General features: G+C 44.1%; 2 protein-coding genes across 10 annotated transcripts in view; one reads left to right on the forward strand and one right to left on the reverse strand.

The window, feature by feature from the left end:
- Window positions 1–13,211, reverse strand: part of ELP3 (elongator acetyltransferase complex subunit 3) — a 119,430-nt gene extending 106,219 nt beyond the window's left edge. For 3 of the 7 annotated variants that reach the window (XM_089325449.1, XM_089325446.1, XM_089325447.1), the window contains exons 1-4: window positions 12,385–12,627; window positions 11,171–11,270; window positions 6,494–6,632; window positions 622–692 (exon numbers count right to left, since the gene is read on the reverse strand). In XM_089325449.1, the coding sequence (XP_089181575.1) occupies window positions 622–692; window positions 6,494–6,632; window positions 11,171–11,270; window positions 12,385–12,409 (335 nt within the window). In that variant the 5' untranslated portion in view covers window positions 12,410–12,627. Of the gene's footprint in view, window positions 1–621; window positions 693–6,493; window positions 6,633–11,170; window positions 11,271–12,384; window positions 12,628–12,653 lie in introns of those variants that run through there. The other 4 variants (XM_002709449.6, XM_017337875.4, XM_089325450.1 and 1 more) reach the window with 2 other exon arrangements.
- Window positions 13,212–17,680: 4,469 nt separating this feature from the next.
- The window catches only part of NUGGC (nuclear GTPase, germinal center associated), a 50,869-nt gene continuing 42,690 nt past the window's right edge, over window positions 17,681–25,859 (forward strand). For 2 of the 3 annotated variants that reach the window (XM_051831783.3, XM_089325455.1), the window contains exons 1-2: window positions 17,682–17,837; window positions 24,188–24,276. In XM_051831783.3, the coding sequence (XP_051687743.2) occupies window positions 24,234–24,276 (43 nt within the window). In that variant the 5' untranslated portion in view covers window positions 17,682–17,837; window positions 24,188–24,233. Of the gene's footprint in view, window positions 17,838–24,187; window positions 24,277–25,859 lie in introns of all 3 variants that reach the window. The other variant, XM_051831786.3, reaches the window with a different exon arrangement.

A 25,859-nucleotide genomic window follows, 5' to 3' on the forward strand; every position in this document is an offset into this window, starting at 1 on the left:
TTTTTGACATTTGGAATTTTGGCAACTCATGTTTCCATGCTTCATATATCAAGTTATCTATGCATTTTTCATTGCTTATGCAAAAATTAAAATCTTTATATGTCAGCTGTTCTTGCGGCACAGCAGGGAAAGTTACTACCTGCAACACTGGCATCCTATATGGGCACTGGTTTGTGACCCAGCTGATCTACTTCTGAGCCAGCTCCCTGCTAATGGCATAGGAAAAGCAATGGAAGATGGCAAGTGCTTGGTCCCCCATACCCATGCAGGAGCCCCAGATGAAGTTCTTGGCTTCAGCCTGGCCCAGCCCTGGCTGTTGCAGTCATTTGGGGAGTCAATCAGCAGATGGAATATCTCTCTCTCTCTCTCTCTCTCTCTCTCCCTGTTTTTCTATAGCTCTGCCTTTCAAATAAATCAATCTTTTTTTCTATATGTGTTCAATTTTTAAAATACTGACATATACTATCAGTGGTTACTTGTTTCAGAGAACTAAATCATAAAACTATTAAATCAAAATTTTAAATACTACCAGCCTGTACTAATCAATGGATCTAGAGGAGTTACTATTACTAGGTTCAATTAAAATATACACACACAACTTACTAAAGTTGTCATACTCACACACATATATTTCCTGTAAAACTGATATGTGGGCATCGGTGGGGTTTACACATCACAGCCACAACAGCAATCTATTAAAAAGAAAGATGAATAAAAATCTTATTGCAAAAAAAATTAACACAAAATTCTGGATTGCGGTTATCCATAAGAAGAAGGGAGAGAAATACAAATAGAATGATACAAAAGGGGTTTAAAAGGCATTGGTAATGCTGCATTTCTTAAGCTAGGTACAAGAGTGAGCATATTTTAATATCAACCATCTTTAAAATATACACAGGAATTGTCCACATGAGTTTATATTTTTATAGTAAATTAACTGCAAAATGAGAAATTAGCTTCTTTTTATAGAAAGCTTTTATTTAATAAATATAAATTACATAAGTACAACTTTTGGATTATAGCAGTTCTTCTCCCCATACCCACCCTCCCTCCCCCAAACCATCCTACCTCCTACTCCCTCTCCCATTCCATTCTCCATTAAGATTCATTTTCAATTATCTTTATATACAGAAGATCAACTCTACACTAAGCAAAGATTTCAACAGTTTGCACCCACACAGGCACACAAAGTATAAAATACTGTTTGAAGACTAGTTTTACCGTTAACTCTCATAGTACAACTCATTAAGGACAGAGGTCCCATATAGGGAGCAAGTGCACAGTGACTCCTGTTGTTAACAATTGACAACTCTTTATTTATGATGTCAGTGATCACCCGAGGTTCTTGTCATGAGCTGCGAAGGCTATGGAAGCCTCCTGAGTTCACAAACTCTGAAGTTATTTAGTCAAGGCCATAATCAAAGTGAAAGTTCTCTCCTCCATTTAGAGAAAGGTACCTTAGAGAAGTTAGCTTTTAAAGACACAGTTATTCTGTTTTATTCTATTAAAATAACCTTTCAGAAAAAAATTACTCTATAATTCTAAAAAATCATATATATAAACCTAACCGTTGCCATTCTAGCTCTTCATAGACATATGATACCCCAGTATTTAGAGCAGGGGCTATATTGTTTCAGAGCCTGAGTTCAAACATTCTCAGAGGAATTTGCAAGCTACAATTGGGTGAGAAAAATTATCTGCTTCAGAAAGTAGGTGGTGAAAGAGATAAAAGATTGGTGTTATCTGAGGCAGTTGGGCAAGCTGGGTTTCTTACTGGCAGAGAAGGAATTTACAAATACAGAAGGAACTAGGAGGGACTCTGTAGGCTGAAGAAAGTGAAGGTACTGTGAACTCAGAGTTTCCCACATAGAAACACAGATGGGTATGCATTATGGATGTAAGTGTGTGTATGTTTGTACAGAGGTAACCGGTATCACTTTTTTTTTTTTTTTTTTGGACAGGCAGAGTTAGACAATGAGAGAGAGAGACAGAGAGAAAGGTCTTCCTTCTGTTGGTTCACCCCGCAAATGGCCGCTATGGCCAGTGCACTGCACCAATCCAAAGCCAGGAGCCAGGTGCTTCCTTCCTGGTCTCCCATGCGGGTGCAGGGCCCAAGCACTTGGGCCATCCTCCACTGCCTTCCTGGGCCTCAGCAGAGAGCTGGACTGGAAGAGGAGCAACCGGGACAGAATCTGGCGCCCCGACCAGGACTAGAACCCGGTGTGCGGGCGCTGCAGGCGGAGGATTAGCCTAGTGAGCCGCGGCGCTGGCCCACGGTATCACTTTTGTAATGCCCTTGCTAAGGATGAATATCTGAATCCCAACATGAGGAAACATTTGGTACATGGTAGAAAAGATCCAGCCCAAAATCTTCAAGTGTCAAGAAGATGAAGTCAAGGAAAGACCAAGCCAGAGACACAACTAAAAGCAACATGTGATTCTGAACTAGGCCCTGATGGACACTATTGAAAGAGCTGGTGAAACTCGAGTAAAGTCTAAGGATAAGATGACAGTAACATATCACTGTTCTGGTTGTGACGGCTATATTGTAGTGATGGAAGAAAAGGCTCTTTTGTAGGAAATATACTAACACATTTAAAGGCATCCTGTTTTGTAATTTATTCTCAATTAGTTCAAAACTTCTTCATATTGTACTTTAAAATTTTCTGTAAATTTGTGATTATATAATAAAATTATTAAAATTGAGTTTATATCATAAGCAATAATTTATAGAGACTCCAAAATAATAGTTTTGCAAATCTCACTTTCAAAATATAAATTTAAAACTTGGGTTTTGAAACAAATGCTTTTATTTAAAATGAAACACAACTACACACACCACTGATGAGGTCAATTCAATCCAACAATCTTTTGGTGAATGTCTACCATACAGGCCAGGTTCTGTGCCACTCAGAACTTGGAGGGCCAAGAGTCTACACAATGATAATGGCCTGCCACTGGGCTCTGAAATCATACTGCCTAGCAGAGGAGAAAGACATGATTTTTTTTTTTCCCAAAACGAAATGGCAAGAAATTTACAGAAAATATTAGGACTATCCCCAAGGAAATCCACAGCCCTGGCCAGGAGAGTCGGGCAAGCCTTCCAAGGAGCTACCACCCAGGCTTGAGAGAAGTGAACTCAGATATGAAAGCAGGGGAAGAGGGACAGGGCAGCAACGTGTAGTTCTTTTTAAGCAATAGAGCTCTCCTTTCAAGGCACATTTGACTTAGAATTTTAATATATAAAAGCAGCAAAAGCAACTGGCCTGGGAAGAGAAAGGGGATCTGCTCCCACGGTTTCTTCACTCTTTCGCATCTACAAAACTTCCTAGGAACACTGTATTTTAAAGGCGATGACGCCGGAGTCAACAAGGGAGACCCGAGTTAGAATCTTTCCTCTCTCCCTTACTGCATATTTTCCTATTTTGTAAAAATCAGAAAACATATCCGAAGTGTCCAGTATACTAGCTGGTGTATAATGGGTGGTCACACACGGTAGCTATTACGGTTGTTATCTACAGTGACAGTAAAAATAATAATCATGGTGTTCCAAACAAAACAAGCAGACAAAAACTCAAATATAATCTCAAAATAGATCACACTCCTAACTGTGAAATGAAAAATATAAAACTTTCAGAAGATAACTTAGGAGAAAATACATGATCTTGGACTTTATAATGAGTTTCTAGATATAATACAAATGCATTACCCATGCAAGAAAAACTTGGTAAGCTGGATTTCATTAAAACTTCAAGTTGTGCTTTGGGAAAGACATTGTTAAGAGAAAGAAAAGACAAGCCAAATACTGGGAGAAAATAACCAGAAAATACGTATCTGATAAAAGAGTTATATCTACAATATACAAAGAACCCTTAACACCTAATAAGAAAATAAACATCCTATTTAGAATAGGGCAGAAGGTCTGAACACCAAAGAAGATATGAATATGGATACCAAAATAAGTATATAAAAAATACCAATACTGCATGTCATTAGGGAATTGCAAATTAAAACAAGGACATACCACTGTATAACCATTGAAATTGCTGAAATCTAAAACACGGACAACACACAGAATGCTGGCAAGCATGTGAAGCAAGCACTCTCATTCACTGCTGGTGGGAATACCAAGTGGCACAGCAGTTTCTTACAAAGCTAAACACAGTCTTATTATAAGCTCCACTAAATGTGCTCTTTGAATATTTACCCAAGCGAACTGAATGTCTATACAGGTGTATGCAAAAATCTTCACGTGAATATAGGTAAAAGCTGTTTGTAACTACCAAATATTGTAAACAACCAAGATAGTCTTTCAACGAATGGATAAACAAATAATACATCTCAGGGGAAAAAAAATAGCAATGAGCTATCGAGACATGAGACGGCATGGAGGAACCTTAAATGCATGTTGTTCAGTGAAAGAAGCCAATCTAAAAAGGTTACATACCTTATGATTCCAAATACATTGCATTCTGGAAAAGGCAAAACTATAGAGACTAAATACATCAGTGGTTACAAGTTAGGTTTAGAGCAATGGGAGAAGAGAGAATAACAGGTTTAGGACAGTGAAATTAGTATGACAGGATAAAGACTGCTATATGACATTACCCACTTGGCAAAACCCATAGAAACTATACGACAAGAATGAACCCCAATACAAACTACAACATCAGTTAATAATAAAGTAGCAATTGGTTTATAAGTTATAACAAATGTACCAAAGCAATGCCAGATTTTAATAATGGGAAAACTGGAGGAATGAGGGAGAGGTATATAGCTGTGCATTTTCTGCTCACTTTTCCTGAACAGCAAGAATAAAAGCATGGAGGCGAAAAAAGTACCAGATTGGAGGTGAGAATCATCTGCATGTTTGATATTTTTGACAGAACACGCTGGTGCCATTATTGAAGACAGATTTGGTTTAGTTAAGAAAAATAAACCAGGTAGGAAATGACTGAAATAGTCTAAACCAGAAACAATAGAAGGAAAACATTCCTACCACTGGTGAGAGAAAGACAATATACTTCACAGTTTCTGAAAACTGAGTGGATGGTGGCACCCTGCACTAAGATGGATGGGAAAGATGAATGAGCAAATTTGAGGTCAGTTTTGGTTACACTGCACTTGAGATTCGAAGGAAGTAGAGGGACAGATGTATAACAGGCAACTTGAGTCTGAAGGCTGGGAAAAGGTCAGAGTGGGGAATCAACTTATGGCAACACACAAAAGCATCACACGATGAGATTTACAAAGACAGCAGGTCCAGGACTGTGGGGAGCAATTCGGACTAGACTAAGTTACTGGAATTAAGACTTATTCTATGCATCTGCTCTCCCACTGTGGGGAGCAACTCGGACTATATTGTTACTGGAATTAAGACTTATTCTATGCATCTGCTCTCCCACAATATGGCGCTGGGAGAGAAGAAAGAGGCTTCTACACAGCTGCCTCCAGTTCAACCAATAAACTGTAGGACTTGCTCCTGATTGGAGGAGAGCAGCGTGCTCGGCGTGTGGGCAGCCGAGTTGGGATTGGCGGAGGAGGACTATAAAGGAGGAGAGAGACGGCATGCACGAGGAACATCTAAGGGGAACATCTAAGGGGAACACCTGTGCAGCCCCCCAGAGATCCGGCCGGCGGTGTGCCGCTCCCCTGCGGAAGTGGGGAATGTGGCCAGGGGGAACTGCCCTTCCACGGAGGTGGAAGGGACAGTAGCCAACCCGGGAAGAACCAGCAGCAAACCCGGGGAGGGCCGAGCAGACGAAAGAACAGCGCAGGGTCCTGTGTCGTTCCTCCACGAAGAGGGGGAGCGACACAGGACCACATAGTCTCAACTTTTATGTTCTTTTACAAGCTTCTCCCAAATTCACTCTTCAACCTCATGTCCTGCTGCTCTCCAAATGAACTACCAATGTGTCAGACTGAGGTACCCACTCTTCACACACCACACCTTCTGCATCTTCTCTAACTCTGCACCTTAGTTCTCTGTGCCCTGACTCCCGTGACTATTCAAGACTGTACACACAACTTGTAGGCCAAGCAAGCACCATGCTTTCTACTGTGTGTTGCATGACCCCTTCATCTGCAGGGTCATCTCTGTCCTCTGGACTCCCATAGTGCTCCTATTGCGTCATTCATTTCACAACTGCTGCAAATACAACTAACTTGTATTACTACATGCCTTTTTATCGCTCATATTGAGAGCTATCAGCTTAGCGTGGCTACCGACATTCACCATCTAGTGACAGTCACCAACCTTCAACCTGCACTTTTAAAGACTTCCCAACACCACCCACTTCTTTAAGCACACCATTTTCCATGCTGCCCTCCTGGCTTTGTCCACGTCTCCACTCCAGTGCTGTGTTGTCACAGATGGACTTTACGAGTCTGAATCCGCCACTTCCACCTCACTTCCTGGGTGTTACACACGGGCAGGGATTTCCGGCACAACAGATACACAGTGTGTTATTATTCCATGAGTTGAGTCACTCACCCCACTGGCAGTCCTGATGGGTTTTGCCTTCAATTTGGGGACTAAGATTTTTCGGTACTGAGGAGGGACTGCAGCAATGATGTCTACCAGGCGGGGCTGTGCTGAAAGGCCGTATTTGGCAGCTGTCTTGGTTTTCACCCTGCAAGGAAAGCAGCTAGCATTATCAAGATCACAACATGTCTGGCACAAGCTCCCAAAAGGAACTATAAATAATACTGACCCTGTGACTCCCCTATCCCTTTACCAGGTGGCAATAGTGGCTTTAATACCTGAAAATATCAGAGAAATAAAAGAAAATTCATGAACAGAAAACTTCTCACCTTCAAGCACCAGATAGGAAAGCAGAGGACTACCAAGGAGGGGGTCTGGTTCAAAATAGTGCTCTTAGGGGGCAGGTATTTGGTGCAGCTGTTAAGATGCCACTGGGGGGGGGGGGCAGAGCTGTGGTATAACGAGTAAAGCTGCCACCTGTAGTGCTGGCATCCCACATGGGCGCTGGTTCAAGTCCCGGCTGCTCCACTTCCAATCTAGCTCTCTGCTATGGCCTAGGAAAGCAGTGGAAGTGCTTGGGTCCCTGCACCGAAGTGGAAGACCCAGAGCAAACTAATGGCTCCTGGCTTTGGATTGGTGCAGTTCTAACCATTGAGGCCAGTTGGGGAGTGAACCAGTGGATAGAAGACCTCTCTTTCTGCCTCTCCTCTCTCTTTCAAATAAGTAAATAAACAAAAAAGGGGGGGGGGCGGGGGGCCGGTGCTGTGGCACAGCGAATTAAAGCCTCGGCCTGCAGTGCTGGCATCCCATATGGGTGCCGGTTCGAGACCCAGCTGCTCCACTTCCGATCCAGCTCTCTGCTATGGCCTGGGAAAGCAGTAGAAGATGGCCCAAGTCCCTGGGCCCCTGTACCTGTGTGGGAGACCCAGAAGAAGCTCCTGGTTCCTGGCTTCGGATCAGCTCAGGTCTGGCCACTGCAGTCATTTAGGGAGTGAACCAGCAGATGGAAGACCTCTCTCTCTCTTTCTGGCTCTACCTCTCTCTGTAATTCTTTCAAATAAATAAATCGAAAAGGAAAAGAAAGGAAAGGGAAAGGAAAGAAAAAAGAAAAAAAGAAAAGATGCCACGGGGGGCTCCCACATTCTAAACAGAGTGCCTGTATTTGAGTGCCCCTCCACACTTCCAATCCCTGCCTCCTACTAATGCACACCTTGGGAAGCAGCAGATGATAACTCAAGTAGCTGGGTCCCTGCCACATGCATATGAGACCTAGATTGGGTTCCAAGCTCCTGACTTCAGCCTTGCCATTTTGGGGGACCAGTAGTTGGAAAATCTCTCTCGTGGGCTTTCAAATAAAAATCAATTACTTGAGGCCAACACTGTGGCGCAGCGGGTTAAAGCTGCCTCCTGCAGTGTCAGCATCCCATATGGATGCCAGATTGAGTCCTGGCTACTCCACTTCTGATCCAGCTCTCTGCTATGGCCTGGAAAGCAGTAGAAGATGGCCCAAGTCCTTGGACCCTTACACCCACATGGGAGACCCAGAAGAAGCTCCTGGCTTCGGATCAGTGCAGTTCCAGCCACTGCAGCCATTTGGGGAGTAAACCAGTGCATGGAAGACCTCTTTTTCCTCCTTCCCTCCCTCTCCCTCTGTTTCTACCTTTCTCTGTAACCATGTCAAAAAAAAAAAATCTTAAAAAAAATATCAATTAATTAAAAAAAAAAAAATCAGTGCTCCAGGACTATCCTGACTGTACTTGTTCTCAACCTCAGCAGTACTGACATTTGGGAGCAGCTAACTTGTGTTGTTGGGGGTTGTCGCGTGCACTTTAGGATAGTTAGCAGCACCCTCAGCCTCTACCTACTGACATCATTCTTCTCGTTCTAACAGCCAAAAATGTCTCTAGACACTGCCAAATGTCCACTGAGGAGAAACCAGTCTTACAAAGAAGGAATGTTTATGCAGAACCAAACAGGAAATAAAGTTTATATTTCCCAAAGTTTTAAAAAGCTCTTCTAAATACAAAATTTTAATAAAATTTAAATAAAACACTCCTATTTTAGCAATTATAAACCAATCACTTTGTGCCCCTTCTGGGGCATAATCCAATCTCTAACTCTCAAAAAGTAACCTTTATCCTGACTACTAAATCCTTTGCATTTCTCTACAATTTTTCCAGTTTTCCTTTTCTTTGTGCCCGCTGGTCAAATCCTAATAGTCATTCTGTTTACTAACTTAAATCCATCTACAAAAACCTTTGGGGTGCTTACATCACATTCAACAAATGCTACCTGAGTACCTAACAAGTACAAGTGACTACCCAAGTATATGCTATGTCACAAGGCACAAGGCAAAGTCTTCGTTTACTGTGTTTGCAGAAAGGCATAAAAATGTGATACAGCCATGTGTGATAAAAATACACACAAACAAAGCAGAGTGCTTTCAGAGTTCAGAGAGGAATTTGGTGTGTGCTGGGAAGACATTCACGGAAAACAGGCACACAAGAAAGAACAGGCCTCAGACAGGCAGTGAAGCCACAGATGATGCTGAGAGAAGAGGCTGGCGCACAGGAAGATGCAGAACCAGGAATGCACACGTTTATAGAAACACGGGTAATATGGGCACCGAGTCAAGACCTGGCTGCTCCACTTCCAATCCAGCTCTCTGCTGTGGCCTGGAAAAGCAGTCGAAGATGGCCCAAGTCCTTGGGTCCCTGCACCTGTGTGGGAGACCTGGAGGAAGTTCCTGACTCCTGGCTTCAGATCGGCCCAGCTTTGGCCATGGCAGTCATCTGGGGAGTGAATCAGTGGATGGAAGACCTCTCTTTCTCTCTCTGTGTAACCCTGACTTTCAAATAAACAAACAAATCTGGAAGACCTTTCTCTCTCTCTGCCTCTCCTTGTCTCTCTGTGTAACTCTTTCAAAAAGAAACATGGGTAGACCAACTTGATAGAAAGTTGGGAAGGCAGAGAAGCTTAGAAAGTTGGAAGAAGAGAGGCCAGCACTGTGGCATGGCAGGTGGAGCCACGCCTGCAGTGCCAGCATCCCATATGGGAGCCAGTTCATGTCCCAGCTGCTCCACTCTGATCCTGCACTCTGCTATGGCCTGGGAAAGCAGTAGAAGATGGCCCAAGTCCTTGGGCCCCTGCACCCATGTGGGACACCCAGAGGAGGCTGCTGGCTCTAGAACGGCACAGCTCCGGCCATTGTGGCCATCTGGGGAGTGAACCAGCGGATGGAAGACCTTTCTCTTTCTTTGCCTCTCTTTCTCTCTCTGTGTAACTCTTTCAAGTAAATAAATAAATCTTTAAAAGAAAACAAGTTGGAAGAGAAGCGTAAAGGCAGCCTGAGAAGCCTCATGTAACAGACTGGGGACATCTGAGGAGGGATTAGTATTAGGAAGTGGGCAGCTTTCGCTTTAAATGGGCTAAATTAGAGTAGTAAAAGCACGCAAGGAGGAATGCTCACTAGACATTAAAGATTTACATAATTAAGGGTGCAACTAATAAAAACAAAGAAAAACTGCTAAAAACATGGCAGGAAAATGAGTAAATATAATGTCTCAATAGTCAAAAACAATAATAATTAATTACTTCTTTAGCAAATGTTCACGAAGTGTGATGCTTCCAGGAGAGGGTAAAAGACAGCAGCACCTCAAGGCATACAGAACGGAGTCGGAAATGTCACACATGTGGTGATGAGAGCTTTTCATTAGGACAGGCCTCTGCAGGAAAGAGTTTTAAAAACTAGATGAGGGATGAGCCGGCGCCACGACTCACTAGGCTAATCCTCCGCCTAGCGGCGCCAGCACACTGGGTTCTAGTCCCGGTCGGGGCGCCGGATTCTGTCCCGGTTGCCCCTCTTCCAGGCCAGCTCTCTGCTATGGCCCGGGAGTGCAGTGGAGGATGGCCCAAGTGCTTGGGCCCTGCACCCCATAGGAGACCAGAATAAGCACCTGGCTCCTGCCTTCGGATCAGCGCGGTGCGCCGGCCGTAGCGCACAGGCCATTGGAGGGTGAACCAACAGCAAAGGAAGACCTTTCTCTCTCTCTCTCTCTCTCTCTCACTGTCCACTCTGCCTGTAAACAAACAAACAAAAAAAAACAAACTAGATGAGGGATGAAAACGGTGCAGTGAAGTGGAAGCTGAAAGTGATTATGTAGAGAAGTGGAAGAACACATCAAAGAGGCTCTTGGGTAAGAAAGGGCTGGATTAGGTTGTCTTGGCACTCAGCTGTCACTTCTGCTAAGACAGTAGGGAAGCGAAGAGGATGAGGTGATGTTAACAAGGACTCCCAAGACACACGACCTAACTTCAGACCCCAGCTCTGCCAACTGCTAGTTATTTACCCCTGGACAAATTAGTTTACCTCTCTATGGCTCAGATTACCCATCTATCTACCCAATGGCAGTGACAGCATTACCAACTTCATATAGCATGAGAGGATTAACTGAGCTAATACATACAATGCACTCATACCAGTGCCTGAAATATAGTGAGTGTCCAATAAAAGGTAGAAGCTGTTAGTTCTATGAGGCAATGAAACAATTTTGCGATAGAGAAATAATAGGGCAAAACAGAAAGTTACAATTCTCTACCAGAAAACATGAGCTAGAAAACAAGTAGTATTAGATAACTTCATAAACAGGATTTACAAGACCGTCTTCTTTTAACAGATCCACTTACTTATTCAGATCAATGTCTTTCCCCTGCTCATGGGCTTCAATCAGTTGTTTAATAACATCTCCTATAGTCAGCATCATCAGCTCAGCAGGGCTGAGATCTCCTGGAAAAATAATATTCAACAGCAGTTCAAAATCATATTATTCCATAAAGCTTTGAAAATCTTTAGCAGCAGTTTTCTTTCCAAAATCACTCCTAATATACCAAATGAGTAACGGAAGTTCCTAAGACACACCTCTATGTTTACAATTTGATCTCCTTTGTATTTCAACTTAAAACATTCCTGGCTTTCCCGATACATGGCAAAGGGTCCCAGAAGAAGCACATATACTGTGAGAATATGACAGACAGATACAAGGCCAGCGTTGCGGTGCAGCAGGTAAAGTTGCTGCCTGCGATGTTGGCCTCCCAGGTGGGCAACAGTTTGAGTCCTGACTGCTCCACCTCCAATCTGGCTCTCTGCTCATGCACCTGGGAAAGCAGTAGAAGATGGCCCAAGTACTCAGGCCCCGGCACCCACATGGGAGACTTGGAAGAAGCTCCTGGCTCCTGGTGTCCGTCTGGGCCAGTCCCAGCTGTTGGCCATTTGGGGAGTGAAACAGTGGATAGAAGATCCTTCTCTCTCTCTTTCTCTAACTCTGCCTTTCAAATAAATAAATAAATAAATCTTAAAAAACAAAACAAAACAAAGATAGAAACCTTACAATAATACTATAAGGCAGATATACTGCTGTCCCACTTCACAGAGGTAAGTAACGAGGTTAAGGCAAGTTAAAACATCACTGTAAATGGCATAATTAAGACTCAACTCCAGGTCCTTTCACTGAAACTTCCAGGCTTTCTTCACTGTACCACGCTGCCTCTAGTGAGGCAAAAATAATACTCATAAAACAGTTTGAGAGAAAAGTCCATTTATAATAAAAGGACAAGTACTTCCAAAATCATGTAACCCAGCACTTCAGAGTTCTACAAAGGTATTCAGAGGCCATGTCACACAGGCCAGCCTGCTGGTGGTGGTGGCAGGAGGGAGAGGGGGTCGATGGCTCCTTTCCACCCCCAGCTGCTCTGATTTTATCTGTTTACTTACTGCGGTTCTGCATAAGAACTTATTTGGAGAGTAAAAGGAGATTTGCCTGATACAAATAGATTAAATTTCTAAACAAATATTTAATTAAAGAGTCCTAGAGCGCGCTAAATCAACTCTTTAGATGACTTACCTTGGAACAAAGCGTTCCCTAACATTTATGCAAAAGGCACCAAGCGACTGTTAACAATATAGAGAGTAAGGGCAGGTTGGCTTAAAAATCACAATCGGCGAAACGAGCGAACAGGGGGCTGCAATCAACAGGCACACTGACCACAGGGGGCGGGGCGACTATATCGGGCAGCAGACTCCTGCCAGAAAAACTGGGTTCAGCACCTAACCGTCGCAGCGTCAGCCGCTGGCCGACCACCCCCCTTCTCCCTCCACCCTCCCTTTCCGTACCTTTCCGCTTTTGCTTCATTTCTCCGCCGCCGTCGCAAGTGCCACCCGACACGAGTCGCTACGAACTCAAACCACGGGGAAAGTTGACAGCCGCAAAGCACCCTTGGCCTGTCGTAAAAAAGACGGCCACTGGTCGTAAAGCTCTCTGCAGAGGCCGGCGAGCGCAAAGTCCCGCCTCACGTCTCTGGGGACTGCTTGCTGGGCAGTTTAGGGCAAGGGGTGGTAGCGTGTAAATCGGAGATCTGCTTGGGGATTAGAAAGCTTGACGCCGGCGCCTCGGCTCACTAGACTAATCCTCCGCCTTGCGGTGCCGGCACACCGGGTTCCAGTTGCCCCTCTTCCAGGCCAGCTCTCTGCTGTGGCCCGGGAGTGCAGTGGAGGATGGCCCAAGTGCTTGGGCCCTGCACCCCATGGGAGACCAGGATAAGTACCTGGCTCCTGCCATCGGATCAGTGCGGTGCGCCGGCCGCGGCGGCCATTGGAGGGTGAACCAAAGGAAGACCTTTCTCTCTGTCTCTCTCACTGTCCACTCTGCCTGTCAAAAAAAAAAAAAAAAAAAAAAAGCTTGACTTCAGGGTACATAGATGGGGCAAAAGTGGCTGTGCCAGGAATCCTGAGTTTGGTGGGTGGTCTCTAATGGGGTATAGGGGCTCAGGTGCGTCACATCCGGGGAAGCTGCGGGAGCGTGAACCCTGTAGTGATGGTGGAAATCAATCGTAGAGCCTGGCAGGAATCGGTGGCAATCTGCCGTTTAGGCGTGGCGCCGGGTCACTTCAGTCTCAGATGAATGACACTTGCCATTGTTAATCGTCGTGAAAGTTACTCATGTCTTTCCAGAAAAACAAACGTGAAAGCAGTATGATTTTGACAAAAACAAAGCGAGGTTATGAAAGAAGGTTCTTACGCATTTCTGATAGAAATGATAGCAAAAGACTGCCAGAACTGCAGTATTACGCAGAGATTGCCAATAATTCGATACAAAACGCTTCAAGGACTCTGGCCCAGCATCTGTCTGCTTAACCAACTCATGCCATTCTGGTTATGAATCTTTGCGGCTGTAGATTATTTTTCACAATATTTGATGTACTCCCCATTTTGCCCTTAAAAGCATTTTCTACGCTCACCATCGTTGAGTCCACCTATAACTTACTGTGGCATATGAGTTCCATTTGCAATGCTCTATCATCATTCTTTGGAGAATCCCTCTCTGGTTTTTGTTATTTAGTCTGACACATACGTACACAAATTTTGTAGTTTGGAGGCAGGATTTATGGTAACTTTTCCTGAAACTCATCCATGAACCCCTTTGTCTATCAGCTAGAGATTAAGAACCCTCTCGTTAAAAACAGAAATCTGTGCTGTCTCCACTTCCTCCCCACTGGAATTCAAGTAACTTCATCTTTGACCCCACTCGGACAACGAAACTGTCTTACTAAAGCTTTGTGACTCCCATCTTGCCATCTTGTTCTTATTATCTTATTATATCTTATTATTATAGCTTATTATTGTGCTACTACCAATGACTGTTACCTTCCTCAAAAATCCTTTATGGTAGCATCCTCCAATCTCTTGGTTTTTCTTTTGTTTTGTTTTTTTCTCAGTCACTTTTATTAAGTCATGTATTTGTTGGACTGATTCACCTCTGAATAGTGGTATTCCATAGGGATCACTCAGCTCTATCTCTTCAAGGCAATTTTCAGAGTATCATTGCTTTAGACACCATCTCTCTGCTCCCAGGCTTATAGTCCAATGCCAGCTTCTCTATTTGATCTGTTATTAGACATGAGTGTGTAATAGACATCTCAAATTGAACAAGAACAGAACTTTATTTTTACTCCAAGTCTGCTCTTTCCACGCTCCACCATCATCTCCCTTTTTGCTCTTTTATCTCAGAGAAACAGACAGAGGTCGCACAATTTTTCATTTTAAACAGGGGTTAGGATAGACCCTTTTGAGAATGTGATATTTGAGCTAATACTTGATATGCATGTATCTGGGGGAAGAGAGTTCCAGGCTGATGGAACAGTTAGTGCAAAGGTCCCAGGATGAGACGATGCCTACCCTAGTCAAGGAAAGAGGTGAGCATCAGTGGAGTAGTGAGTGAGGCAAAGTGCAGTAGAGGTCACGGAAGCCGTTGGGTGGGAGAGGAGGGTAGTGAAGCTCACATGAACATCTTACAGGCCCTCAAAAAGCCTTTGGCTTTTAATCTTCAGTGAGATGGAGAGCCACTGGTGTTTTTAGCAGAGAAATTCAATGACCTGATTTTACCTTAACAGTATGTCCATTTGCTGTGTTGAGAATAGGTAGTGGGGATCACTTTGCCAGTGACTCCCAGACTTCAATGCACGTTAGAATCATCTGGAGAGTGGCAAACTGTCCTTGTGCCCAAGTCATATCTCATCCTATTAAATCAAAATGTCAGGGGCGGGAGCCAGACGTTGGTCTGTTTAGAAGATTCTTGAGTGCTTCCCATGTGCAGCAAAGTTTGGGAACCACTGAACAAGGCCAGAGGTTGTTGTAACTCAAATCATGGTAGTAAGCTGTGTCTGTGGTGAAAAGTGTTCAGATTCTGAATATGTTTAGAAGATTTTAACAATATTTTCCACCAGAAGAGATGTAGGATATAGGATAAAGGCAGATATCAATGTTAAAGATAACACCACACCAAGGGCGGGGGACATCAAGCCCCTGGGCCTTATAAAGGCCCATGAATTCATTTGGTCCTGCCAAGGCAATAGCAGGCAGGACTCGAAATTCGATAAATCTACAGCAGGTTAATTTTTAAGTTGATGATTTTGTATGGCCTGCAAATGGTATTCTAAATATCCAAATAGCCCTTGGTAGAAAAAAGTTTCCCCATAACCAAGGGAATGGAATGATATAGTTGCCAGGAGCTAAAGTGCAGAAGACTGTAGGTGGAATGGGGTTTTGAGGGGATTCCAGGGTGGTCTGTTTTGTATCTGAATTTGGGGTGCCTGGTAAGCAAAAGCTATGAAGCAGATAAGACTGGAAATAACAGTCAAGAGTTATAGGCATACGGGAAAAGTTAAAGCTATGAGACAGGAGGAGTGCGGAAAGAGACAAGACCAAGGACTGAACCTTGGAGAATTCTACTAACAAGTTGGGGAGGAGGAATAAACAAGCAGCAAAGGAGAGGGAGGAGGTGCCTCCAGGGAGATGGCCTCCAGGGAGAGCGTGTGATTACCTGGAGCCTGAGAGAATGTGTGTCAAGGAGAAAGGAATGCTAAGCTGAGTCAAATCTGATGGCCAAGCAAGATGAGAGTTGAAGTGACCAGGATCCTGGGGGACTTTGGCAAGAGCAGTTCTGGTAGAATGCTAAGGGCGAAGGCTTGACTAGAGTCTACTTATGATAGTAGTGAGAAGGGAACAATTTTGATCCAATGAATTTAGACAACCCTCTTGAGGAGTTTTTTCCTAAAGAAGTTCAGGGGGATTGGCATTTGTTATGATGGTTAAGACACCAGGCCGGCGCCGTGGCTCAGTGGGCTAGTCTTCCACCTGTGGCACTGGCACACTGGGTTCTAGTCCCAGTCGGGGCGCTGGATTCTTTCCCGGTTGCCCCTCATCCAGGCCAGCTCTCTGCTGTTGCCCGGGAGTGCAGTGGAGGATGGCCCAAGTGCTTGGGTCCTGCACCCCATGGGAGCCCAGGAGAAGCACCTGGCTCCTGGCTTTGGATCAGCGCAGTGTGCCGGCCGCAGCGGCCATTGGAGGGTGAGCCAACGGCAAAAGGAAGACCTTTCTCTCTGTCTCTCTCACTGTCCGCTCTGCCTGTCAAACAAAACAAAACAAAACAAAAAAGACACCAGTTAGGATGCCCAGAGTCCCTGGGTTCACTGCCTGGCTCCAGCTCCCGATGGTCTCTTCCTGACAATGCAGACTGTGGAGGCAGCAATGCTAGCTCAGGAAATTGGGTTCCTGACACCCACATGGGAGACCTGGACTGAGTTTCCAGCTCCCAGCTTTGGCCCCCAGCTAGTCCTGCCCATTGTTGATATTTGAGGAGAGAATCAGTGGATAGGAGCTAGTACCCTCTCCCTCTCTCTTCCTCTTTTCTCTCGAGACCTCTCTCTTTTTCTCTCTCCCTTCTTAATAAAATGGAAGTGAACGACAAGTTTGTGTGATGATAGGAATAATCCAGTGGTGAATCAAAGTTTGATGAACTAAGGGGAGGAAGTGGTCTGCTTATTCAGTTGGAGAGAGGGAGTAGAATCTGATGCACAAGAGAAGGGATTAGCTTTAAAAAAAAAACACAAATGTTTTAATTTATTTTTATTTTATTTGAAAAAGCAGAGACCTATAAAGAGACAGACAGGCAGGGAGAGCATCTATCTACTTGTCCACTCCCCAAATGCCTGCAATAGCCAGGCCTGAACCAGGCTAAAGGCAGAGCCCAGAACTTCAATTCAGGTCTCCCATATGAGTGGCAGAGACCCCACAACTTGAGCCATCATTTCTCTCCTAGCATGCACATCAACAAGAACCTGGGATTGGTTTTGGAGCTGAAACTCAATCCTAGACAGGCTGATCTAGGATGAGGACATTCCAAGCAGTGTCCCAACAGCTTCCCCAAGCACCTGCCCCCAATGATTAGCCTTTGATGGGCATGTGGCTAGTTGATCTATTAACAGACTGCAAGGCAGAGAGTGTGATAGGTGTTTGGTGTGATGGTGGGGCTCTATGAAATTTCTCTTTCAATTGCTTCCATGTTTTCAAACAGTTCAATGAAAATTCAGCCTGATAGAATGATCAAAAGTCTAACAGTCCTAGTATTCAGGTGTTCCATAGCAGGTGCCAAGGGCTATCATAAAGAACCCAGGAAGTTTTAAAATTGCTCAAAAATAATGTTAGTTATTAAATAATTTAGTAGCACTTCTGCTTAAGAACTTGAGTACAGTTAACTGCTGAGGCACAGAAATCACCAGTAGAGGGAGAACTAAGCGCACGTGACAGGCATTGATGTCTGAGGGAAGAGATTGTGCAAATAGGCCCTGTTGGCAAGTTAGTTTCAGTTCCACTGTGTACGTGTGGCTTTACCACTGTGTCCAGAAGGGCTGTAGACCCAGCTGGTTCCAAACATCTGTGCCAAGACAGAGAAGCCATCTCCTTTGTGGACTCCTGGAACTGAAGCCTAAAACGTTTCTTTTGCCTATCTAGTGACACCTGGTAAGTTGTTTCTCTTATGTTATTTATACTGTAACCTGCGGTTGTTGTTGTTTGTTATAAACTACATGTTTTAGAGCAGGTTTATATTTACAGAAAAAATGAAGAGTCTAGTTCAGAGTACATCAATATATTTGATGTCCAATTTCCCCTATGATCTGAGTATCAAATATTTTACAATTAATGAGCCAGTATTGGTATATTATTCTTAACCAAAGTCTACACTTCATTCAGATTTGTAGTTTATTTCTAACATTCTTTTCCATTCTCGGGCCCCCTCCAGGACATGACATTGTCTTTAGTTACGTCTCCTTCGGCTCCTCTTGGCTGTCACAGCTTCTCAGACTTTCCTGGTTTTTGATGAGTTTGATAATTTTGCAGAGTATGGGACAGGTGTTTTGTAGGATTCGTCTCTGCAAGCATGTGTCTGAAGTTTTCTTATGATTACACTGGAGTTAGGGGTTTGGGGAGGAAGATCACAGAGCTCATGCAGCGTTCCTCACGTCATGTCAAGGGCACACACTGTCTGCAGGATTTGTTGGCTGAGGCAGTGTTTGTCAGGTTACTCTTTGCCCCCTGATTTCCATACTGGACACTTTGGAAGGAAGTCTGTGTGCCAAGCTCACAACTAAGGAGCTGGGAGTCATGCTCCTCTCCTGGAAGGTGGATGGATAATCTGCCTGAATCATTTGGAATTCATCTGTATTCTAACTATTCCCTCTTGCCTGATTGTCTTAAAGTAGTTTTTTGTTTTGTTTTGTTTTGTTTTTTGTAGAAGTGGATCTTAAGGCAAAAGCCAATGAACTATAACTGGAGAGAATCTGCTTTTAGTTTGAATTTTGCCTAAGTGTGATCTTAGGCAAGTCATTTATCATTGCTCCCAAAAGAACGATTGCAGGCATTGTTGGCAGCAGCACTACTTCCTGATAAGAGGGGAAATGTTGTCTTATGCCTCATTAGCTTTGACAAGCTTGGGAGAGCAATACGAGAAGATTCAAATTCATTTCGTTAGAATCTGATAAAGTACGTTATGAAAATTTCTGCTTATTTTATTTACCTGTTCACCTGGGGATAAGGATGGAAAAAAAAAAAAAAAAACAGATCCTACCAAAGCCCTTTCTATTGCAACTGCCTCCTGAGGCTACAGTGTCATGCACATTTGCTGATGTGTTAATGTGGAAAATGGATCTCTTTTCCTTTGAGGACTTGAAGACCCTTGTTTTACCTTTGGTTTCTAAGCTGTTGTGTTTAAATTGTTCCTTTGGGAAATACATTGTTTGCAAGAACAGTACAATGTCCATTAAGATGGGAGGAAATGTTGCCAGTGCCAAAGGTACTTGAACCTGAACCTAAAACTTAAAAAGAAGGGAAATAGATCCTAAATGTCATCAACATTCCATCATTTTATGAGAATCTCTTCATCCCTATCCCATACTTCGTCCTACCTCCTCATGGGAGGATGACCCTTGATCAAATCCATCAAGGAGGATGGTATAGCATCCTCAGTGTGACAGACCCTCGCTCAAGAATAGAAGTCGGTCCATCAGCTAAGGTGGCATCTGTTGCCCCCAAACAAAATAGACCTGGTCCACATGAATCCTGGCACTGATTTCTAGTTTGCTTAGCTTCACAATATTCAAAACCAATATTTGTACAGATACTTAAGTGCTTATAAAGCAATTTCATAAGAATTATCACATTTAATCTATATAGAGGTGTTCCTACTCTATATTTCGGAAACTGGGGCTCAAAGACATCAAGTGATTTGTCCAGTGTCACATGGATATGTAGGAGCAGGATACAAAAACTCAGGCATCCTGACTCCAAATCCTGATTAATTTCGTCCTTACCATTTACAGTTTGGAAGGCAAGTCCTGTGTGCAGGCACCTTGCCCTTTTGTTCTCTTTTAAATTCCCAGAGTCTAGAACAGTGCCTAACTCACATAAATGCTCAACAGAAATTTGTTGAATGAATGAGTAAAATAAATACAATCACTATCATTATTAAGCTTACCATCTAAGATAGATTCAAAAGGTACACTTCATCCAACAAATATTTGCTCACTGCTTACTGTGCACCAAGGATTTGTTTTGCAAATGGGACTAAATCGATGTTAAAATGTCCCTTAAAGAAATGTGTTCATTTAAGCACTTAAATTTTTATCTAGTAGTGATGTTTTGGGGGCAGAGGTGGGAATGAAAGAACCAAAAATCCTCTCAAGAGGGGTCAATGAAGTGAAGCAAGGTAGGGTGAGATGAGATTCTGATGAGAGAAGTAGGGGAAGGATCAGGACCTTTCTAATTCACAATAAACACACTCACTTCTGCAGTAGACGTAGAACAGTTATGGTGGCAATGGACTCCTCTAATGCTCTCTCTCTGGTGCATTTTACTTCTGGGGGCATTTTAGGGTTTATAGGCAGTAGCTTTAGCTTGAATCCCTATGTGCACTTTTATCAAGTTGTTGCTCTCCCTCCTATTCAACAGCTTTCACTCTCCAAAAACGCCTTTGGTGGGTACTTGAGATAACCCTCCTTTGTGGGCACTACTCCTGCCACTTTCCTACATTTGTTTAAATCGTGCCCATTGATGCTTCTTAGTGTAATGCAAAGAGCAATGAACTTGGAGCCAGGAGACCTGGGTTCAAGTCCTCATAGCCATTCCCTTACTAATGTGACCTTGGACAATTTTCTTCCCTTCTCTGAATCTCAGTGTCCAAATTAATAAGAGTTCCAATATTCTTTATTTAATTCTACCATATGCTGATGAATTTGTGTTTGCCTCTGTTATTTTTCTACAAGAAAAAAAGACAGTAAGTAAACACAAACAGAAGAAAGAGAGAGTGAGAGGAGCAAGAATAACTGTTAAAAGTCACAGTCATTTAACAGGAAACCAGTTCTGTGCAGCCTTCCTGTGTTTAGCTAAATGTGCAGAGTCTTGTTTAAAAGATGCTATTCTTAAGCCCAGGGCACATGAATGTAAATAAGTATCACAAGCAAAACTGCTAACCACAGAGTTGGAATATGTTTACAAGTGAAAGAAACCACTCACACAGAACCTGGCCTGACTGAGCAGCTTTGAACTATTTTCAACTGCTTCTCCACAGAAACCAGACTTTTTAATTTTTTTTTTGACAGGCAGAGTGGACAGTGAGAGAGAGACAGAGAGAAAGGTCTTCCTTTACCATTGGTTCACCCTCCAATGGCCGCTGCGGCCGGTGCACCGCACTGATCTGAAGCCAGGAGCCAGGTGCTTCTCCTGATCTCCCATGGGGTGCAGGTCCCAAGGACCTGGGCCATCCTCCACTGCACTCCCAGGCCACAGCAGAGAGCTGAACTGGAAGAGGAGCAACCGGGACAGAATCTGGCACCCCGACCGGGACTAGAACCCGGTGTGCCAGCGCCGCAGGCGGAGGATTAGCCTATTGAGCTGTGGCACTGGCTGGAAACCAGACTTTTACAGCATATGCCACCAATTGCTCCATCCCTTTGGGACAAGTGGATCGTGGCGTCATTTGAGGAAGGACTGTGTTGATGACAGTTGTTGACAGACATTCCTGTGTACTTACCCATGGAATAGCTCATCAACTCACTTTCTTGTCCTAATTCACTTAGGTTTTGATGTGCCTTTGCATTTTCAACTAATTTCCAACTAGGGACTGATTGTGTTTCTCATGAAATTAAGTAATCTCAAACAGAAGTTCCACTATCAGCATTTCCAGTGAGCATTTCACAATAAAAACATGGAATCTTGGGATTTGAAGAAGCCCTCTAAATCATCTAGCTAGTCCCATGCCACCATTAGGTGGCTGAGGTGGGCTCAGCTACCTCCAGTGGCAGGAAATTCATTACTTTCTAATGGAGCTCATCCCATTGGTATGATTCTGACTACTCAAGACTGGTAATCCCAAACACTTTCTTATACCTGCCATCTAGTGGATATGGTTCTACCGTCTTGGAACCAGAGAAGATACATACCACCTCTCTTCTGTATGTAGCTCCAAGGCCATAGGTTTGAAGACCACTGTGCAATTCCTTCCCCTGCTTCTGCCTTTGCCTGTGTCTTCGTTTCTATAAGGAAGGTGGTTCCCAGGCTTCTGGAGAAATCCTCATTATTAATGCTGTTCCAATGCCATGCTTGTCTGTCTGTTCCTACTCTTTGCTTTATCCTTTAAGCTGGGGCTCTAATCATATAATGAAATGAATTTGGCTTTTGTATACATCTTTCTGTACATTTTTTGTACAAATAATGGCTAGGGAGATCCATTCAGCAAATATTTATTGTCAGTCATTGCTCTTCTTAGTAGAAATGTAATGTTGAAAAAATGCAGTCCCTTGACCTGGAAGAGCTCATGTTTCAATAAGGAGGAAGGGATAAAACAAAGCACAGTCAACAGAAGGGTGAGTGGCACAGTGGGGACAAAAGAGAGGAATGACTGGGAATCCAGCACCATTTCACAGAGAAAACGCTAAAACAGGATCCTGAAGGAAAAAAAAATACAACTTGGAAGAACAGGGGAAAGGCACCCACTAAAGGCTAATGATCATGGAAGTGCAGTGGATACTCTGGTTTGTGGAACAATAAGGAGTATGGGATGGCTTGAGGGAGGGCCACAAGAGAAGGCGCTGAGAAGTAGAGAGCTGAGATCTTGCATGTCACTGGGGTTCGCAGCACTTCTTAGCCAGGCACAGTGGTTAGTGTCTACAAGCCCAACTAAGAACTGTCTCTTGGCTGACTTGTTGTGGCTTTCACTTGTGGGTAATGTGTAAATGAAGCAGTCTCGCTAATACCTATGGATCTCATGGGAGTGGACAGATCAGGGGGTTTTGCATATTTCAGAAGGGGCTGGTGATTCTGCTTATGAAATTCACAGCTGAGTGATCCCAACAGAAACATTAGCTATGGAGAGGAAGCACTTTGAGTGCTACCCATGTCTCCCCCAGATTCTCTTCTGTGGATGAAGACAAAATAGCTCCAGGATAACATGTTCCCAAACACTTCACACAGTGCCCTCTGTTAGGTGCATCCGTGGGTCTCCAGGTCTCCCTACCCACCATGGCCCATTTTCTGGGGGGCTGGACCCAGGCTGGCTCTGACACTACTTTTGGCTGTGCCTCTTTTTCTCTCCCTCCTCAGATGCTCCATGTTTCAGGGGTGTTTTAGGCCCTAGCAGGGGTGTCCTTCTAGTGGAAATGGGGATGAGGTGGTCTGGCAGGTCCAGGGAACTGGTTTCACATCTCGCCACTCCCAAGCCCCCAGTGTAACTCTGACACCTGCAAAGGCTTGTGGCCTGGGGTGAATGGAAGCTGAGAATATGGCGCTAGCTTCTGAGAAAAGAAAGACATTATCACACAGTCAACTGGAAAGGAAACACGAGGCAAAGCTCAAATCTGTCTCCCCCTCTGGAACCTGGGGCAGGTTTTAGGGGTTAGAGAGGACAGGCTGGTATGCAGAGACACTGGCAAGGAAAGTTCTGACCAGGGACCTTAGTGCTGGGTCCTGCCCCATCTGTTAGCTAGACGCCAAGCACCTACATTAGGATCTCCGCCAAGAAGCAAACATTTCTTGGATACTTGTCCCTTACCCGGTGTTACCAGCCCAGGGTGACTGAGAATTAATCTGCGGGGCTTTCTAGATTCAGTTAGATTCAGACAGAAACAGTTTGTTCTGAAATGTGTAGCTTTCAGGATCTCATGCCAAATCTTTACCCAGGAGCCATCCAACCACTTAGGGTACATGCTGAACTTCTAGATCCATCCCAATAGCCCAGTGTCATCCTTATCCCACGCACACTCACTTGACTCCAGAGCACGTCGAGGGCTCAGTCCATGCTCGTCTCCATGGGCCGGGAGAGCCCCCACTACACCTGTTATTGACATAACAGGACCTGAGCTGAGCCTGTGATCACAGCTGTAACCCTACGAAGATCAAAGGTTCCAGCCACCTCCCAGATTTTTGCTGAGATTCATTGGCACTAACTAGCACTTGCATAACGCCCTGAGACTTAACCTGACTAGAGCACAGATGTCACTCCAAGAAGCAAAGCTACGTGAATTCACCCTCACGGCTTGGGTCACCAGAGGTTTATTCTCACTCCAGCGTGAGCCGTCTTCAATATGTCAGATAGCAAAGTTTAAACTTTTGCAGACACAAGTGCTCCAGAGAACCAATAGTCACACATTGATTGTTGTCCTGTTTAAGCCAACAAGTAGTATACGTGGCACCTGGAGAGAGTCCAAGAAAAGTTAAAATGATCATAACCAATGCACAAGCAGATTTACACATTCTTAGATTTTGTTTTTGCATCTTCAATTTCTTCTACCCCAACCCCTCTTTGTATTTTGTATTTTCAGGCCAGTTCTCCTAAGTGGACAGGAGGAAGAGTTCGCCTAAGAAGAGATGGCAGAAATTGGGGATTTGGTGGATCAGGAGCCACACCCAGGTAACATCCCTGGAGCATCCCCTAGTGAATAAATAGGAACTTAGTGCTGTTATCTGACCAAAGCCAAGTGGGTGAGACCATATTTAACTGTAGCTGTTATTCCTTACTCTTTATTCAGAAACTACTTTCTCATAAGTTTCAATAGTGAATGCCTACAATAACTATAATAGCTATTCATAACAAAGGGAATTGTCTGACCAGCTATTAAACTTGTGGGCTTTTATTTTCTTAAAAAAAAGAGACTGATCTGGAAAATCACCTTGGACATTCTAGAGATAGCCTGTTTCAGGGGGACAAGGCAAGGCCCTAGCACGGTGTCAGGTGGCTTTCCTTGCAGAGGAAAGGTGTGCATGGTAGAGCCTGTCCTTAAATGGTGAAGCCCACTGGAGTCAGGGCAGGTGGCCGCTCTCCCTCAGAAGCTATCATGGGGCCCCTGGAGCTAATCAGGGAACTTTCCCAAGGATGATGTCAAGAAAGTAACCCCCTCATGCAGAAAGCAGGAATGTATCATGACTTGTGTTTTGAGAACTGAGGAGAGAGTGTGCTCACTCCCAGGAGATGAACCCCTTAGGGAGAAGGAGGCTGTGTTTCCTGCTCGGTGGGTAGTGAGCAGCCTCTGAAGCACGGCTGGCCACGAAAACTGGGAGAACGAACCTTGGGGCTCCCCTTGGCTGCAGTTAGCCCTGAGACGTGGGGTACTTCTCTTGGAAGATGCAAGGGATCTGCGGAAGGTTTGAGTGAACCGTGAACTTGCATCTTTGTCCAGATCAGTTTTCAAAAGTGACACCTAGTGGCCGCATGAAGCAAAAGCAGTAGTAGCCTGAGCATTTGGGGGGACTGCCTCCATCCACCCCTACTGCTCTTTGCTAGATTCAGCATAGAATGCTGGAAAGGACAAGGCGGAACCCAGCAATGAAAGATAAGAATAAGAGCTTTGATCCAGGTTCAGGCCACTTCATTCCAATTACTGCTTAATGTAAAAATACTGCCGTTCATGACTGAAATCCAGAGGGGAATACTGTCTCCTTTCCATGTGGTTTTTCATTTTAGATAATGAAAGAAGAGTTTAAAACTCTGTTATTTTTTTTAAAATTGGACTTTTTAGCTTTTGCTTTGGTTGAGAAGTAAGTTTCAATCTTTCTAATCTTTTATCAGATTAGTTAGCAGTCCTTAGAAGGTTGAATTAAGGGGCCCCTGAGATATGGACTGTCCTTTGTTTCATAACATGGCTAACAGACCATGCAAACACTATTTACACAAGAGTTCATGAGTCGCAGAGTCCACATCCTTTTATGTTCTTTCCACAGACAGGTTGTGGAAACATCCTGGAATTCTGCGATGCCTTTTGGATCCCAGACTGAAGTGTTCTTCAGCCTGTAGCTGGCTGAGATGCCTGAGTAGCATACTCTTTTCTTCCCCGGCCCAGCAACCACTTGGTATTTAGTTTAATGCAGTCTTTCAGCTGAGCCAGGGTGAATTCTTCCAGTTGCACTCAGTCATAAGTTAGCATGTCTAAGAGAGGAGGGTGTGAAGTACAAATTCTTTCAACTCCCTGTCGCTGCCTGAGCATGAGGTGGCAAAGA

Source organism: Oryctolagus cuniculus, chromosome 2 (genome assembly GCF_051225735.1).
Source record: "Oryctolagus cuniculus isolate XC-2025 breed Fujian yellow rabbit chromosome 2, ASM5122573v1, whole genome shotgun sequence".
Taxonomy (NCBI): Eukaryota; Metazoa; Chordata; class Mammalia; order Lagomorpha; family Leporidae; genus Oryctolagus; species Oryctolagus cuniculus.